Genomic DNA, 16,598 nt, shown 5'->3' with positions numbered 1-16,598 from the left:
GTTTAAAAAGAAAAAAAAACAAATATGTGTTCTAAAAATGTCAAGACACGGCATAAATTCAGCACATGTTTGTACTTTGATAATTCATGGTGGAAAGCTGCCAGATTGCAGATTGTTTCATCTAGACAGAAATAACATTCTTTCTTGACCAACCGGCTGAGATACTGCTTGCTTCAGGTATGTGAAAAGCAGCTGAACAACTTAACTACCTTAATAATATTAGCAACCAAATGACATGCTTAGTTTAACCAAAGTCTGATGGATAACAAATCTTTATGGTAACCCCAGTTTTCCAATTATTTACAGATTGACCTCCTTAGCCATCTAATGGACCTGATGCACCTTCCTAATTATACTAACAGCACCTATGTCCCCAGAACCAGCATTAACAAAAGGATAAAAAAACTAGATTTAAAAAAAAAATAGCAATGAGCATCACCATCATCATGCAGGAGAGGTTTGTGCTCCAGGCTCTCTAGTGATTAAGTAAGACTCTTAAGATATTCATCAGGCAATTAAATCCCCTTTCTCTTCCAACTCCAACAGATCACGAGAATAGTGGGTGGCCTTGCAGGTCTGGTAGACCATGAAGGTGATGACGGTGTCAAGAACACAGATCATGGAGTGAATGTAGGCAATCAGGAGCCCTTCGCAAACCATGGCCGAGCTTATCCTGCCGTCGATCATGTACAGCTTCATGACTCTGAGCTGGAACAGCCCCTCCACGGCGGTGGTGGCGAGGCTGGCCGGCAGCGCCACGGCGACGGCGGTGGCGGCGTCGCCCCGGACGAGCAGCAGCGCCTTGAGGACCGCGTGGCAGCCGCCCCGGCCCTCGGCGGCCGCGACGACGGTGGCGAGGTTGCAGACGGCGGCGGCGTTGGCGAGCGCGACGGAGTAGACGATGACGCCCACGGCCGAGAGCGCCAGCACGGCCCTGCCGTCGGAGCCCAGCCGCAGCGCCTCCGCGGCATTGAAGGCCGCGAGCAGCGCGGCGAACACGGCCGCGTTGGCGAGCAGGAGCGCCGCGAAGTTGGCGAGCTGCGTCCGCGCCATCGCCGGGTAGCGGTGGCACGACGCGGGAAGCGCTGACAGCTCGTGGTGGCGCTGCTTCTGCGGCGGCGGGGGCGCCTGCACGGCGCGCACGGCGCAGGCCTTGGCGAGGAGCAGGAAGGAGAGGGAGAAGGGCAGGGTGGCGAGGAAGGAGAAGACGGACTGCGACAGCTTGTGGTTGAGGAGGAAGAGGAGCTGGGACGCCGGCGGGAACCCCGCGGCGACGAGGACGCGGCGGAGGCGGAGGGAGAGCGGCGGGAGGAGGGACGCCGCGGGCGAGCGGGAGAGGAGCGCGGCGGCGGAGAATGGAAGCGCGAGCAGCGCCGCCGCGGAGGCCGCCGGGTGGTAGTGCGAGAAGAAGGCGTGGAGCGCCGCCCTCATGATCTTGGTCGCGCTCCCCATTGCCGCGCCGGCTCCTCGCCGATGGTCTTTGATTGCTTTCAACTTTGCTCTCAACTTTTCTGTTGAGATGGTAGTGTCCGTGGAGTGGAGGGGTTTGGACTCTCGGACTGGTTTGGTTCGAGCGTTTGAATGTGGAGAGGCGTTGGGTTTTTAGGTTTTATTAGAGAGGAGGCCGGGGCAGCGAGAATGTGGCAGACATCTTGTATCATTCCTCTCCTGCTGCATGTTGGGTAGGATGTGATATTGCCCCACCTGCTGCTCCAACAACTCCTGCAATCCAGGATATGATTTAAGTATATGATAATAAAGGTTTTGCTAATTCTAAGTCGGCAGAGGGTTTCTTATGTCTCCCTTTGAACTAAAACCACAACACTTATTTTAAAACGAATTATATGTATACAATGGCATGGAGCAAAGTGAATCATCCATTTTACAAGTACCCTGATCGAAATGCCCCCAAATGAAAGAAAATGTTGGAGTGGGTTCCAAGCACAGAAATACAAATCAAATGTCGCATTCTAGCCTCTTTCTTGGTGAGTGTAGTTAGGCTCATTTCGAATTACAGCACCTCCCGCCTCTAGCCCTAAAGCTGTTTACCCCACCATGTTGATTAGGTAAATGAACCAATGGACCAAGAGCAAATATACATAACCAACTTCCGAGCGTTTACAATCTCAAAACGGAAAGAGGATAAAGTTACATCTGCTCGTATGGCAATCTACGTAACACACTTGTACCAATAGGTTTGAGCTCTTTCAACATAGTATCTTGAAGGTGCTAATAGGGACAGATAATGTGAGGGTTCATGCGTAGATCGGGAGAGTGTATGTGAGCATCTTTTTACATCGAAAAAAAATTGCGATTGCAATGTACTCCCTCCGCTTCTAAATATAAGTCTTTTTAAAGATTTCAATATGGACTACATATAGATGTATATAGACGTCTTTTGGTGTAAATTCAATCATTTTGCTTCATATGTAGTATATATTACTCCCTCCGTTCCTAAATACTTGTCTTTCTAGGCATTTCAACAAGTGACTACATACGGAGTAAAATGAGTGAATTTACACTCTAAAATATGTCTACATACATCCGTATGTGATAGTCATTTGAAATGCCTAAAAAAACAAATATTTAGGAACGGAGGGAGTAGAACCTATACAAAGACTTACATTTAAGAACGGAGGAAGTATTAAAAGAAAAGAGTTTGAGCTCTCCTTCCGTAGAGTCATCGTTCTATTTTGTAACGACCACTAGGATCCAGATACTCCTGCGCAGCTGCTACATCATGAGACCATACGCTTTTGCTACAAGTGAAATACGACAAATCCCTATATCTGGTTATACAAACCACAAATACCCTATAAAACACGAATCGCGGGTCATGCGAACCATCATCATATATAGTGTACGTCGTAGAGATAAATATACTGTAGAGAGGATTTTGGTGTAGACTAGCATAAGCACCAGGACAGCACATGCTGCCATGATTCATCGCCGATGTCCATGCTACAGTGACACTACTTTCCGTTATTAATTAAGAAAAAAAGTAGCTAAGAAGAGTTGGTATCACAACCAAGGCTGAGCTTGGTCCGTCATTTCTCCACCATATTTAGTTTTCACCCGTAATCTCTTTCATCCGTATTAAATTGGGTACCCACAAAATTCAGTGGAAAGAAGGAGATGTGTAAGGCAAAAAAAGAATCCGGCTTTTGCTCTCACTTCATCCTACGGCTGTCTTTTTTTTTTAATCTAATCATCCCCTGATTTTAAAGGGGTGAGGCCGGAACAATCAACCAAGCGGCTGTTTTGGAGAAGCACGTATTACTTTTCTTTTCCACCTAAATATTTTACATCTGTAAGAGCATCTCCAACAGGCGCATAAAAGTTTCTCGCCATCAAATAATTTTAGAGCATCACTGTAGCACTTTTAGCGCGCCGGACCCAACATTGGTTTACCAGATGCCAAAAAAACACGTAGTGTAAACTGTGAAGCGTGCGCAATCCGACGCCTCAAATTTGCAGCATGCGATAGCGTTTTTTAGCGTGTGCCCAACCTTCTTTTTGCACGCGCATTATTTTACAGTTTTTGTTAGAGCTGTCCGGCGTTCAAAATACCCTAAATTTTAGCGTGCGGAGTAGATTTTGGGCGCCTTTTGAAGATGCTCTAATCGTCCATGAAACGACGATCCAATCGCACCCCAATTCACACTTACCTGAATTGTGACTAACTTACTGAGCTACTCGTAGTTTAGTGAGTTGATAGTGCCCCTGGAAAATGCCACTGATCTCGCGCACTAGGTCCAGTCGAGGTAGACTGCATGGGACTGTTGCCATGGTACCTGCACTGCCATGTACTACTAGAATAGCATATATGTATCCTTTTATAAAGTATAAGTACTCCCTCGGTGTTAAAGCAAGTGTTGCTGATTTAGTATAAAATTAAAATTAATCACTTATTTTGGAATTATTTTGAGAAGGAGGGAGTAGAAGCTAGTGACCGGTCTTTCTCAACTGCCACATCATACGTACTGCCAAAAGGTGACCACCAACTTTGTTTAACTCCTACGCGACCACCGTTCACCGACATGTGGTCTTCTGCGTCCACGCGCTCATCCGCGCACACGCACTAATCACTAGTTTAATCGCGCGGCAGCACTATGCTATGGTGGATCAAGCAATATCTCTTCCTCTTTTAGATAATAAAGGACGAGAGAATCATATACTAAAATCACTTTGGCGCATCCATTATTTCATTCACCCAGCCGCTAATCATTTGAGCCTAAGTAAGCCTCCATAATAATAACGTTTCAACGACAGATAAAGGACGAGCGTTTTCCCAGATGTGGGCGCCATGTTTTTTTTAACCTAGGCAAAAGAGCCATTTTCATTGATTAAGAGACAAGTTTAGAGTTCATGGCCCAAGGCTAAAATACGAATTACAATATTACACGTTAGGCTTGTCCCTAAAATTCAACCCGCGCCTTGTTATATCCCGAAAATTCAGATATCATACTCCCAAAACTCGCGCTTTCACAACCCGCGCCTTGCTATCCCGAAATTACAACACGCGCGAAAACTCCCTCCAGCTACCAAATCCCGACACACGAAATCCCTCGTCTAACCCTGAATCGAAAGGGCTGCTAGTTCAAATCGGTGGGGTACTTTTGTAACACACCCTACATTTTAGACAAGCGCGTCCCTAAGTCATGGCCCTCCTTCCCATCGCTAGACATTATATTACACAAATGCTTTGCACCAGCAAAACTTCAAAGTGAGCATTCCTCTTTTATCTTGGCCACTAACACCCCAACCGGATCCACAGTGTTGCGAAAGACCCGAGCCCTTCCAGATTTCCCAAGAGACAAGGATGACAAGTAACTTTTACTGTTAATTTGTTGGGCGAGCAGCAGGACATGTAATGTAAGAGAGGTTTGTTAATTGTTGTCGACGAGGGGAGGTGACTTGTCTAAGCACACCAACCTATATGAAAAGTAGAAGGGCCACTTACCCTTGACAAACGGCCAGCCTCTGTCTGGTACCCTCTGCAAGCAGGATTTGATCTGGGTACCATGGAAGTTGTTGAGAAGCACAAGCTGGACGGAGCATGTGAAGCAGTTCGCCTGTCCTGTCATCCACATGCCCAGAACGGAGTGAGCAACTTGAGAATGCGACGGGCTGTTGGCGTCCACCTCAAGCACGGAGTTCTCTCTCCCGGGGCAGGCTTGATCTCAGTTTGAAACCTGTGCCAAGAAACGGTCCTGGGTATCCTTCCTATCCTGCCAAAGCAGAGTCTCAGATACAATCATAGATCAGCGATGCCAGCCGACAGTTTCAGCAGCGCAGTCATCAGCGACCCAAAAGGGAAAGGATGAATCATACAATATACCTTAAGGTCCTTGCTGTAGGCCCTGGCTATCATAGATCATTGTTCGGCTCCCGGCTGCAGTCTAAAAAAGGGTAAGCAGCATACAGAGATTGGGGAGAACGGGACGATCCACCATTCAGGTCTAATAAAGGACGTAAACACAAAGGATGAACGGAATATAAATCACGAGCCAAAAACCAGCAAAGCCATTTACTGCAAATACTAGACGTACCATTCTCAAACCAGAATTACGGACCCTCCATACCAGGTTCAGCTAAATATGCTGATACAACTGTCTTAGCTAATACAGAAAAAGTGCAACATCTACATAAACCCTATCATTTCTGGAAATGGGGATTGAGGAGCCCAGAGATCTCAAGAAACCCAACACGGTCACGCCCTCCAAATATCTTCTTCAGTTTCTCATCGCAGACTATTATCTTCTTGTTCTCGGGATCCTGGTTGCAGAAACACATGAATTCAGAAAAAAAATAACTGTTGTATGAAAACAGAAGGTATTGTTTGCAAGGTTAAGCCATTAACATTGTCTGTGCCAAAAAAGCTGCACCGCAGAATGAAAAAATGCAAGGGCCTATGAGCAACAACAAATGCATTAACTAGAACTATGACAGCCAATTATCTTAGTATGTTCTTTTTTAGCAGCAGCCAATTTCTTTTTTTAGTACCACTGTAGTCTCTTACTGAACAATGAACACGACAAAAATGGTCTTATATAAAAAATAATTCAATAACTAGTTTATCTTCTTATGGGACAATACAGTATAACCTCTTCCACAGCAGACAATATTTAATTTTGGGTTCCGGTGCTATTAGTACATATACCACATTTCAATCCACAAAGGTAAGTAATACATAAGCAGCATTTGGATCCAAATAGGTAATGCTATGAACTAGGGAATTTGTGAGTGCGGGTGAACTGATCAAGAAAGAACCTGGAAGGTTGAACGCACAACGGTGGCAACTTGTTTTGTTAAACTAAAGATCTTAAGTAACTAACAGATAATCCAGGGACAAGCTAATGATAAAGAATAACTAACATGCAGGTCTTCCCCCCGAATGCATCCACAACAGGTAAGTACACAAATAGTTACAAGAACACTGGCAACTGAGGGTATTTTTTTTTATGCAGGCCATAAAATTATACAAGATTGAAGGCCACATCAGAACTTAAAGTTACTAGCAATGGATGTTCAGTAAGCACGTTCACAGCAATAGCATCTTTGGCTTGTGGTCCAGGCAGTTATTAATATGGGCCCTGTGTTTGAATATGTGTGTGCGTGGGCAGTTATAATGATTCATACAGCACTGAGATTGGGAGGTTCAAGCTTTTAAGTTAAAGCTTGCATTAATGAGGTGGTTTCCTTAAGAATATTATGTGCCTTCTATGTAAACTACATCTGTGCATATGGCATATCTTTACAAGATTGGCAAGACATACGGATACAGTGGTGTGGTGTAAATTTTCTACAAGCACTCTGTTTTACTTCTCTGTTTGCTGATAGGTTAATAGTTAATCAAGAGGGCTGAATAATGTTGTACTGCAATACAGTCTGTATGATAAACTAGGGTCCCTTATTTTGTAACACAAATAAAATAATATTGCAATTCTTTCTGTTATCACTAGTTTCCAAAGTAATATGACTGCCTCATTTTGTAACAGAAGTTCACAAATATTTTTGGCTCAATCAAATGCCCAGTCACAAGCATGCTGTCTGCAACTGAGCTACCTATGTGCAAGGTGCTTAGTAGTCAGGCCTATAAGGTAACCAAGTGGGGCAATGTACCACATTCCAAGGTCTTACATGCACAGGTTCCTCATTTTGGGACATTTCTTTAATAATCTTGCTGCAGGTGTGTGTGCATGAAATCAATTTTCTGCAGATGCATATTTCAAATTTTATACCTCATGTGGACCGTGGGTATTTCTCATGTACCAGATGTGCTTGTGCACTAGTAATCCTTAGCAGTTTCTATGTAAATATGAAAGAGAAGTGCCAGCCTTGTAATTCACATACATATCAGAGTGCACCTTTGAACCTCTCCAATAGCACATACTCCCTCCAGTTCTATTTACTCTGCGCATAACTCTAATCATGGATACCAAGGAGTACTTCATGTCTTTCCATATTACAGCCAGGGTTTAATATTTCACTGAAATTCGTCATAATACAGACAGGACAAATTCAAACCAAATTTATATCTTTCGTCAAAATTCGTCATTTTTTTACGAGACCTAAATAAATTTCGAACTTCCAAAGACTCTGGTCATTAGGATGGGAACTGTTAGTTTTGGCTGTGTGCATCTTAGCTATGCATTGGCCAGGTGCTGCTCATCATGCTTTGTATCCGCTTGATGCTATATTATGAGATAATAAAACTGTCCTTTATCGGAAAAAAATAGGATGGGGACTGAGTAACTTCCACAGTCAAGTTTAAACCCTGACCACAGTCAGCATTTATGTTCAGAAGATTTGCATCATTTTGAGGTCAATCCTACACATTTAAACAAGGGCGCTGGCCAACGACATAACCAGACGATGAGCTTATTCCCAAATTCAGTGCTTGCATGGTCATCCCTAAATTGAACAAAACAGACAAATACCCCAAATTTCCCGCCAGCACAGGATTGAAATCTGAGCCCATCGCAACATACAACATGGGTGGTCCATACTCAATAGTCCCAAACAGACCCTCACCCAAGCCCCTCCTATTATTCACTTGACCATAGAACATTAGTTTCTCATCCTGCTTTTTGCTATACAACATTTTGTTGAAATATATTGCCCGCCTCTGTCCATCAGTTCGGACTTTTGGAGCAATTGGCTGGTGCATGAATTCAATATGGTATCCGAGCCAAGAGGTCTTGAGTTCAAGACGTGTTGAAATATATTGCACGCCTCTGTCCATTAGTTCGGACTTTTGGAGCAACTGGCTGGTGCATGAATTCAATACATTTCAGGAAAAAGAACCAGCAAATTACTGAGGCTACAAATCCAACCGAGATATTGAAAATACCTTCATCCACAAACCATGAAACTAGATACACAAACAGCACTCCATGAAACATACCGTTAAATAACATCGAAGTTGCAGGCACAAAACTATCATATTCATACCTACAGTGCCATTTACACCTAAAAGCCTAAAATGGAATTAAATATCAAGGAAGTAGAGAGGAGGAGGGAGTGGCTTACCTGGAGGTTGTTTCCCTTGATGTGCGCCCAGATGATCTTGAGCGCCTCTGTCCGGGGCAGCTCCGCCGCGCCTCCGACAAACTCCCTTAGCTCCGGAGAAATCGGCTTAGGCTTCATGATCCCGCTCGCTGCCCTCTTCTTCTTCGGCTTCGGCTTCCCTTCCGCCTCCGCCTCCGCCCCTGCCCCCTCCGCCGCCGCCGCGACAACCCTGACCGCCACGCGCCCGGCCACTGGCGCCCTCAACCGGAACGCGACCACCGAGGCAGAAGCCACGGGCAGGCCACGCCTCAGCGCGGCGGGAAAAGCGAGGAGCTCGCCGGAGCGGATGGCCGTCGCCGACATCGCCGGTGGGTGCGCAGCTCAGGGTTTTTGGAGCGGGTTAATGGGGATAGGGTTTGTGGTGGTGGTGAAGTGATGAGGTGCGAGTGAGAGGCCTCGGTGGACTAGTAGAACGGGTGGGGTGCGCGTCAGCCGTCGGATGGGCAAGGGGGGAGTGGTCGGACGGCTGGTATTGGCGCAAGCGCGTGCGTTTGAAAACCTTATCCGCTTCGTGGGAGGCAACGGTAGGATAAATCAATAGCGCCCGCGGAGAGCAAATTACACAAAACCGCCGTTTTATAGGTTGTCTCCGAAAGGAGGACTCGTTGAATCTGTTTCAAGAACGACGACCCAAGAGTAAGAACAGTCTGGATGGGCTGAGATGTGTTCAGACTTGAAGACCGGCGCAGGGCTATTGACGATGTCCTGATTAGGGAACTCTCAACACGTCATCTCCCGGTTTGGTGGGCCGGACCAAGGACCCCATGTCGGTTTACCAGTGGGGCACGTCGACAGCAGCCCATGGCGTATGAAAGGAAGACTCCCCAAAAACTTGTCGTGTACTCCAAGATAATTAGAAGTCGTCTACAATTTGTCCTCTTTATACATAGCCGACTTAGGTGTACCCCTTACCCTGGTACCTATATAAACCAAGGGGCAGTGCTCGTAGAGAACACATAACATTCTCGAGGTAGATCATCTGTACTTTATACTCCACCCAAAAGCAATAAAACACAAGTAGGACGTAGGGTTTTATCTCCCCGAGGAGCCCGAACCTGGGTAAAAACTTGAGTCCGTGTTACCATCGCCTCAATACCCTTAGTTCAACCCCTCTATCCAAGATCTACCGGATTTAGCTCTGTCAGACTACTCGGACAAGGAAAATAGGGGACATACGCGAGAGGAGGGCGATGGATTTGGCTGGCTTTTGTCAATTTGGTGCAATTTGAGGTGGGTCCGGCCGGTCGGTTCTGGCGTGGTCGAGCCTCCTCATATCCACCCTAGATTTGGGTTGGATATGAGGAATCCTCCTAGATTAAGTTTTTTTTACCGGTCAGTGACCGGGCCGTCCACCCGGACGTATAGGGTGGTTTGAGACATCCGACTGTAGATGCTCTCATAGCTAGGTCAACTGGTTTCCTAGTCACCACGTAAACTCACCGAAAGCTTTTGTAGGTCTAGCATTATTCCTGCGGATAGCCTTAATACGTCAAATAGGGAATTCCATAGATGGTTGCGTGCCTTTCAATTTTTCGCAGTTTTTAGTTGAACAAAAACTTACAGCGAAGCGTTTTCCTCTTGGGTGCCAGGCGATTGGAACCCTACCAGCCGCTAGGAGAGGTCGATTTTTCGGCACCATCCTCCGACAACTCCCCTCTGGCGACAACCTTTCGATCGTCAGTGGTGAGGGGGGGGGGGGTCGCCGGATCCCGCGCGTGTAGATCTGGTAGCTTTAGGATTTAGGCCCCTAGTGGCTTAGGTTTTGGGTCGTTCGACATCTTGGCTTCGGTGGTGGTGGTGCTGAATAAAGAAGCTCCATTTCTTCCCCTGACGAGGCAATCAACTCTATTGTCGGTGATGGATTTTGGAACTAGCCCCTCCAAGTGGAGTTGTCATGGCGGGGGCGACATCCTAGGGTGGACTTATGTCCTCGGGCTTCGCCGTTGCGACGACGCGAAGCGTGGGAGGTAATCAAGGAACAGATGTAGATAGTGATCAGCATCAGCGACATCTGGAAGACGAACCGTGTGCTGGATTTATGGCTGGTGGCTTGCAAGTATGGTTTCCTCCTCTGCATCTGAGTCGTGCGGTGGTGCCAGATCTGGAGTTCGATGGCGTGTCTGGGGTGTTGTCGGTCTGATTCGTTCAACGACAATAGCTCCGCCTTTGGTGAGCCACCTTGGAGGTCCGCAAAACTGCATACCAGCGATGGATCCACGTCCAGCTCGGATGAGGAGGTGCTGTCATTTTCCTTTGGTTGTTGTTGTGGTGGTGCCGGAGGTAGGTGATGAGCGTTGATGTCAAGCTCAAGGAATTCTTCGGTCTTTATTGTAATTTTCTTTCTTAATTGGTGTTCCTTTGTGCAAAGGCTAGTGATCACTGGCAGAGCTATGTTGAGGGCGGGGGGCTGCTGCCCCGAGCTTTGGACCAAACTCTGAAGAAATTTTTTAGGATGGCTTAGATGAGAATATTTTTAGCAATTTGCACACCAAACACTCATGTTTTGTCCTTGGCCCCAATAGTTTCTACGAAGCTCCGCCACTGCTACTGATCTTGTGTCTTTTTAGTTTTGTCATATCGGTGTCTACATGACTTGTAAATGATCTTATGATATATTAAGACACACTTCGGCCTAAGAGAAATGAGCAACAAAATGACAAGATGAGGTGCCCCGGGCACCCCCCATAGGGTAGAAGGTTTTGGGCCTGTAGCGCCCCCCACCCCCCGCGCGCGTCGAGTGGTGGTGCTTTTTTTTAGAAATCTCGCCTGCTTTATTTACTCAAGAGCAATTGTCATAGGTACAAGATTTGGGTCATGGGGGGGTGCCCAACCAAACATGTCTATCTATGTCTAGGTTACAAGCAATCTTGGCGAGATTGTGAGCTTCATAATTGAAGTTCCTACGCTCGAAAACAAAAGAGCAAGAAATAAAGCTATTACAGTGGTTCATTATTTCATGTACCAACGCAACATTGGGGCCTCCTATTCCCCTGTTGATGTCATTTACCACCTCTTGGCAGTCCGATGCCACGCAAATCTTCTGTTGTCCCAGGTCATCCGCCAAAGCAAGGGCCTCGCGGCATGCATAAGTCTCCAAAGTTAAGGGATCAGTGATCCCATAGTAAACCGCCGCCGATGACCCCAAATAATGTCCATCCTGGTCGCGGCATAGGGCTGCAACTGCCCCGCCTCTCCGTCATCGCACCACAGCCCCGTCAATGTTAATCTTCGCGATGCCTCTTGGTGGAGGAATCCACCTCTTCGGTCGCGGTGGTGCAGCAATAGGAGTACCTTCATGCACTCCTCCAGCGCTCATATGTCCCAACTCGTCAATGTAGTTATTGATAAAAGACGCCATATGTTGAGGGCTCTGAAAAATCGATTCATAGATAGCCTTTCTCCTGGCATACCATATGGACCACAGCGTGATGACCATCCTTGTAAAGCTAGCATGGTCCATCTTCTCATTGAGTTCAAACAGCCATATTCTTGCGTTGGATTCCTCATTCTCAGACATGAGTGACACCAGATTTTCATCCGAAAGCGCCCACACGCAACAAGACATCGTGCATGCAACCAACGCATGGCGCCATGAATCCTCACATCCACAGAGCGGGCATACATCTCGATCTGACATATTTCGTCTCTTCAAGACATCCGTTGTGGGGAGTGAATGATGAGCAAGCCTCCAAAGGAAGATCCTCACCTTCGACGGGATTTTAAGTTTCCACAAGGATGTCCAAGCTTTTTCATCTTTGTCAGTGTGAGATGATCCGCTACTTCCGTTCAGCCACTCCTCCCTCTGCATCTTTGTCTTAAGCAAAAACTTATAGACTGAGCTAACACTGAACTTGCCTTTCTTGTCCGGATACCAAGCCCCAAAATCCTCTATATTACGCGTACATACCGGGATCTTCAAGATAGCATCAACATCTATGGGCAGGAAAATAGTCCGGACTAGAGCCTCATTCCACGAGGTTGTTGCCGGGGTGAGCAACTCCGAAACATACCTAGGAGGATTGACAACCAGTGACGTGATGGGCCGTGGCGTCATCTCCTTCGGTATCCAGTTATCGCTCCATATCTCCGTTGTTTGACCATTACCAATCCGGCGAATGATTCCCTGCTTTAACAAATCCAGTCCCTCCAGTATAGCTCGCCATATCTGAGACGGTCTAGACCCCAACTCCGCGTTAAGGATCGTCCTGTCAGGGTAGTATGCATCCTTCAGTATTCTTGCACTCAAACTCATCGGTTCTTGCAAGAGTCTCCAAGCCTGACGAGCCAACAATGATAGGTTGAAAATCTCAAGATCCCTGAAGCCTAGCCCGCCTAAGTGTTTCGGACGTGTCATCACATCCCATGACACCCAAGCCGGCCTGCGTTCCCCCTGTGTTGGGGATATTACTACTGGGTGTAAACCGGCCAGGAGAGGTCGGGTTATCCCCATAATAAGTTACTTATATTTGAAGCCCATGAAGACAAGGAGTGTGGCGCTTTACGAAGGCCCAGGGCCCAAAGGCGGATTAGGGTTTGTAGACATAAACCGCCATATCATATGTAACTTGTGTTGTAAGATAAGAAAGGATAGAAACCGAGCCGGACACGTGTATGAGCCGGCCTCGGGATTCTGTAAACCGCCGGGCGTCAACCTGTGTATATAAAGGGACGACCCGGCGGCGGTTTAGGGACAACAAACAACAACTCGAGAGCCAGGCATAGCGGATTCGCTCCCTGGTCATCGAAACCCTAGCAATTCCACAACAACTGGATTAGGCCTTTACCTTCACCACAAGGGGCCGAACCTGTATAAACTCCTTGCATCCTTTTTCCGCTTTAACCCCTTTAAGCTAACCCGTCGCGATGGCTCCACGACTAAGTCCTTTCACTAGGACATCTGCCGTGACAAAACCACGACAGTTGGCGCCCACCGTGGGGCTATCGCACGATGGTTTCAAGTTCTTAGATGGCAGCTTCGAAGGGCCAGGTTCGTACGCTGGCTGGACAGCAATTCATGGGACCTGCCAAAAATCCGAACTATGGTAATCCAGCGAGGAGACCCTGCCTGTGCCGAACAGTGTGCGGGGCCGACAAGAATTCAGATTTGCTGGAAAGTGATCCGGTCCTAGTTCTATTTTCTTTATTATTTAATCACGAGGTTGTCTATGCTTTTGGCTAACTACCTGTCCCCTATGCATGTCCCACGTGCAAGTGCCAGGACTGCCATTGTCCACGCAATAGAGGCAACATATGTTTTTGTTTGCATTGCCACAGCACTAACGTGAAGATAAGGACCTCCAAACACACTTGCAATTAAAGCATACAGTGCCCTTGGCACTGCCGCAGCAGGCGCAAGACGTGCAAATCACAAGAGATTATCCAAATGATAACACGATTGCTTTAATCAGTACGAGCAATTAGTTTTTTTCCCCTCCTAATAAAATTGTTCGTGCAGATAAGTACTGCCGAAGACCTTTGTACTGGCAAAAGGTATAATTTTGCGCGCAGGTTATTGGCGCTGACGGTTCACAATCAGACTTTCGCTCTAGCCGATGACCTCTGACCCGCGTCGACGTCCCCGTGCTCTTGATCTTACTTCGGCGCGGGTCGTATTCGTTTTATTATTATTATTATTTGGCTTGCACTACTTTGTGGGTGCAGGTAATCTATTTAGGCTGGGCCACGCTAACACCTTGGCAAGTCGATATCCTCATCCCGCAAGTCATGGCGTCGCCTCAACGCGCGTCCCTGTGCAATTGACTTAGACTGGCCCGCACTGTCACCTCGGCGTGCCGACGTCCACAACCTAATTGTGTCATCGCATTGGCGCGCTGCCCTGTGTTGGCAACCCCGCGTCGCCGCTTCATTAACCTACTCGGCCGGGGATTTCGGCATCACCCTGCCGACCTGCTTCATCACCTCCGCTAAACTGGAAGCTTCACCTCTCCGCAGCGGTCGTGCTGTGCCGCCACTTCGGAGTGCCCAGCTCTCCGCTCGGCCGCCTCGGGGCCAGCTTGGGGGCGGGAATCTTGTCCCGCATCAAGCCCGGACTGCATCATCAATGCCGAACACATTAACCAGCTAAGTCACTCTCATGCTCAAAATTTTAAATTTTAAATTTATGTTCGACTCGACCAAGCATTATACTTTTTTTTTGGCAAAAAGACTGCTTGTGAAAAACTTCCCTGTCAAAACTTTGTTTGTGACACACAAATTCAAATACCCCGTTTACTTGGGGGCTTCCTTTATGAAGCCTTTTCTCTTGCATATGATTATACTTGTATGGCTTCGTTCCTTGTTTGTGTATTACGCCACAATATGAACCATGTTGACTTAAGTGTTCCGCAAGCTGGGTTGCCTTGCTCCTATGCTTACCCCTACGTTCCCGATTGTTCGGCTAGGGAGTAAAGGGAGCACCTCTGCGATTGTCACGATCGGGTCATCCGAGCCGGACCTCAGACTGGGTGAAGCCGAGAGCTAGCACTCTTATTGTTTTCAATTATGGTCGGCACACAACGGAACTCATGAATAAAAAAAATCTATTGCATAAGTCTCATAGTAGCAATGAGCACCGAAGAAAGGTATCGGTGGGGGTACTATTTTCTCCGAAGATGCTTCTTACACTTCGTCAGTAATATAGCATAAGTTCCTTGAGTGCGCTTTGTCTGTTATAGTCTTATGGCCTGATTGCCTGGTTATCGGAAACACCGTTGATATTCTCGACAGGTGGAGTACATAACACTTTTTGGTCCTTGACCGAAGAGGGAGAAGCCGACGGTCGGTTAAGACGCGTTTAAAGTTCGGGTGAACATAGATATGATATAAGTACTTCGGTACATACAATCATTATACATAAAATTCTTCTACCGAAGTCACTTGGGGGCTCTTAAATTTACATGAGCCATTTTATAATCAGTGTTTTCTTCTTAGCCGTTGTAAAGTCTTTTTCTATCACTCCCTTTTTCGACGCGAGTGTGTGGTCAATAGCCGGGTAGCCTGATATTTTTTCTCTCAAACCGCTCGAGTTTTAGTTCGCTGAACTGGCCTAACGAGAAACACCACGCCTTTAGGATAGGGAGGTTGAAGCCGAAGACTGACCCGCTTGACGTCTTGAGATAGGACGCGTCATGTTAGCATGACAGAAGAACTTTTTTTTTCTCTAAGACCAATTTTTTGGATTGGCACCGAACACTTGATCTAGTTCGGACGTCAAGTTTTTCCTGAGGTTTTTTGGGTTTCCAAGCCTATGGCACTTTTAAACAATTTATGTGTTTCCAACATAAGTCTCGCAGTGCAACGCCGGACACCTTTAGAGATTCGGCAAAAACATTCTCGGATATTGCTATATATGCATTGGTTTCGAATTGTGTCTTCGGTCAATAGTTGGGTTGCCCGGCTCCTGTGCTTACCGCCTACGTTCCGCTTTGTTCGGCTAGGTGTGCAAAAGGAGAACCACTGCGATTGTGCTTCCAGCTCGCATGGTTAAGCACCTCAGTGGAGAAAGCCGAAAACTGACTGTCACAATAAGCGTAAACTGGTCAGCGATCCGATGACTGTGTTAAATGACGGGTCGTTCATAACATTGGCCGAAGTGTTTACGGCTTGACCTAGGCTGTCGCCGAACACTAACCGGGGGCTAGTAATTGGCCTCCCAACTTTAAGCTCCTATGACTAAGTGAAAGTTATAAAGCCCGCATATCTGATTGCCTCGTTTCCGCTAACACAACCACCTTCGGGCACCGAGACGTCGGCTAAGGGTTGTCTTGTTATTGCGGAAACACCCAGCGTAGTATCTACAAAGGGGTAGAAGCCGATGATGGGCCACTTTCAACTGATAAACGGTCGCAACGGAGTCAAAATAAACATATCATCAGCGTTTGTATTTAATATACGAGGGCCGCCTTCCGCAATCATCGTTATAAAGCCATCAATTTGACTTAAGATTTTGGCCAAGCTGGGTTGCCTGGCTCCTGTGCTTACCCCTATGTTCCCGATTGTTCGGCTAGGCGGTAAAGGGAGCGCCT

General features: G+C 46.9%; 2 protein-coding genes across 2 annotated transcripts; both read right to left on the bottom strand.

Moving 5' to 3' along the window:
• Positions 1 to 243: 243 nt before the first annotated feature.
• On the bottom strand, positions 244 to 1,725 carry LOC109753765 (uncharacterized). Its single transcript, XM_020312687.3, has one exon. The coding sequence runs from the start codon at positions 1,450 to 1,452 to the stop codon at positions 508 to 510; it is 945 nt and encodes a 314-aa protein (XP_020168276.1). The 5' UTR covers positions 1,453 to 1,725; the 3' UTR covers positions 244 to 507.
• A 3,789-nt stretch (positions 1,726 to 5,514) lies between these two features.
• Positions 5,515 to 8,966, bottom strand: LOC109753779 (uncharacterized). Its single transcript, XM_020312705.4, has 2 exons — positions 8,536 to 8,966; positions 5,515 to 5,778 (listed from the first exon to the last, which is right to left on the bottom strand). Exons 1-2 carry the CDS (start codon positions 8,875 to 8,877, stop codon positions 5,659 to 5,661), a joined length of 462 nt encoding a protein of 153 aa, XP_020168294.1. The 5' UTR covers positions 8,878 to 8,966; the 3' UTR covers positions 5,515 to 5,658.
• Positions 8,967 to 16,598: the final 7,632 nt, after the last annotated feature.

Source organism: Aegilops tauschii, chromosome 5, assembly GCF_002575655.3.
Source record: "Aegilops tauschii subsp. strangulata cultivar AL8/78 chromosome 5, Aet v6.0, whole genome shotgun sequence".
NCBI lineage: Eukaryota > Viridiplantae > Streptophyta > Magnoliopsida > Poales > Poaceae > Aegilops > Aegilops tauschii.
This window is presented reverse-complemented; position numbering and strand designations above follow the sequence as displayed.

Coding starts and splice junctions, on each gene's coding strand:
- LOC109753765 (XM_020312687.3), bottom strand. CDS start 1,452: ATGGGGAGCGCGACCAAGATCATGAGGGCGGCGCTCCACGCCTTCTTC.
- LOC109753779 (XM_020312705.4), bottom strand. CDS start 8,877: ATGTCGGCGACGGCCATCCGCTCCGGCGAGCTCCTCGCTTTTCCCGCC. Junction 5,779..8,535: donor TCAAGGGAAACAACCTCCAG/GTAAGCCACTCC, acceptor TTCTGCAACCAG/GATCCCGAGAACAAGAAGAT.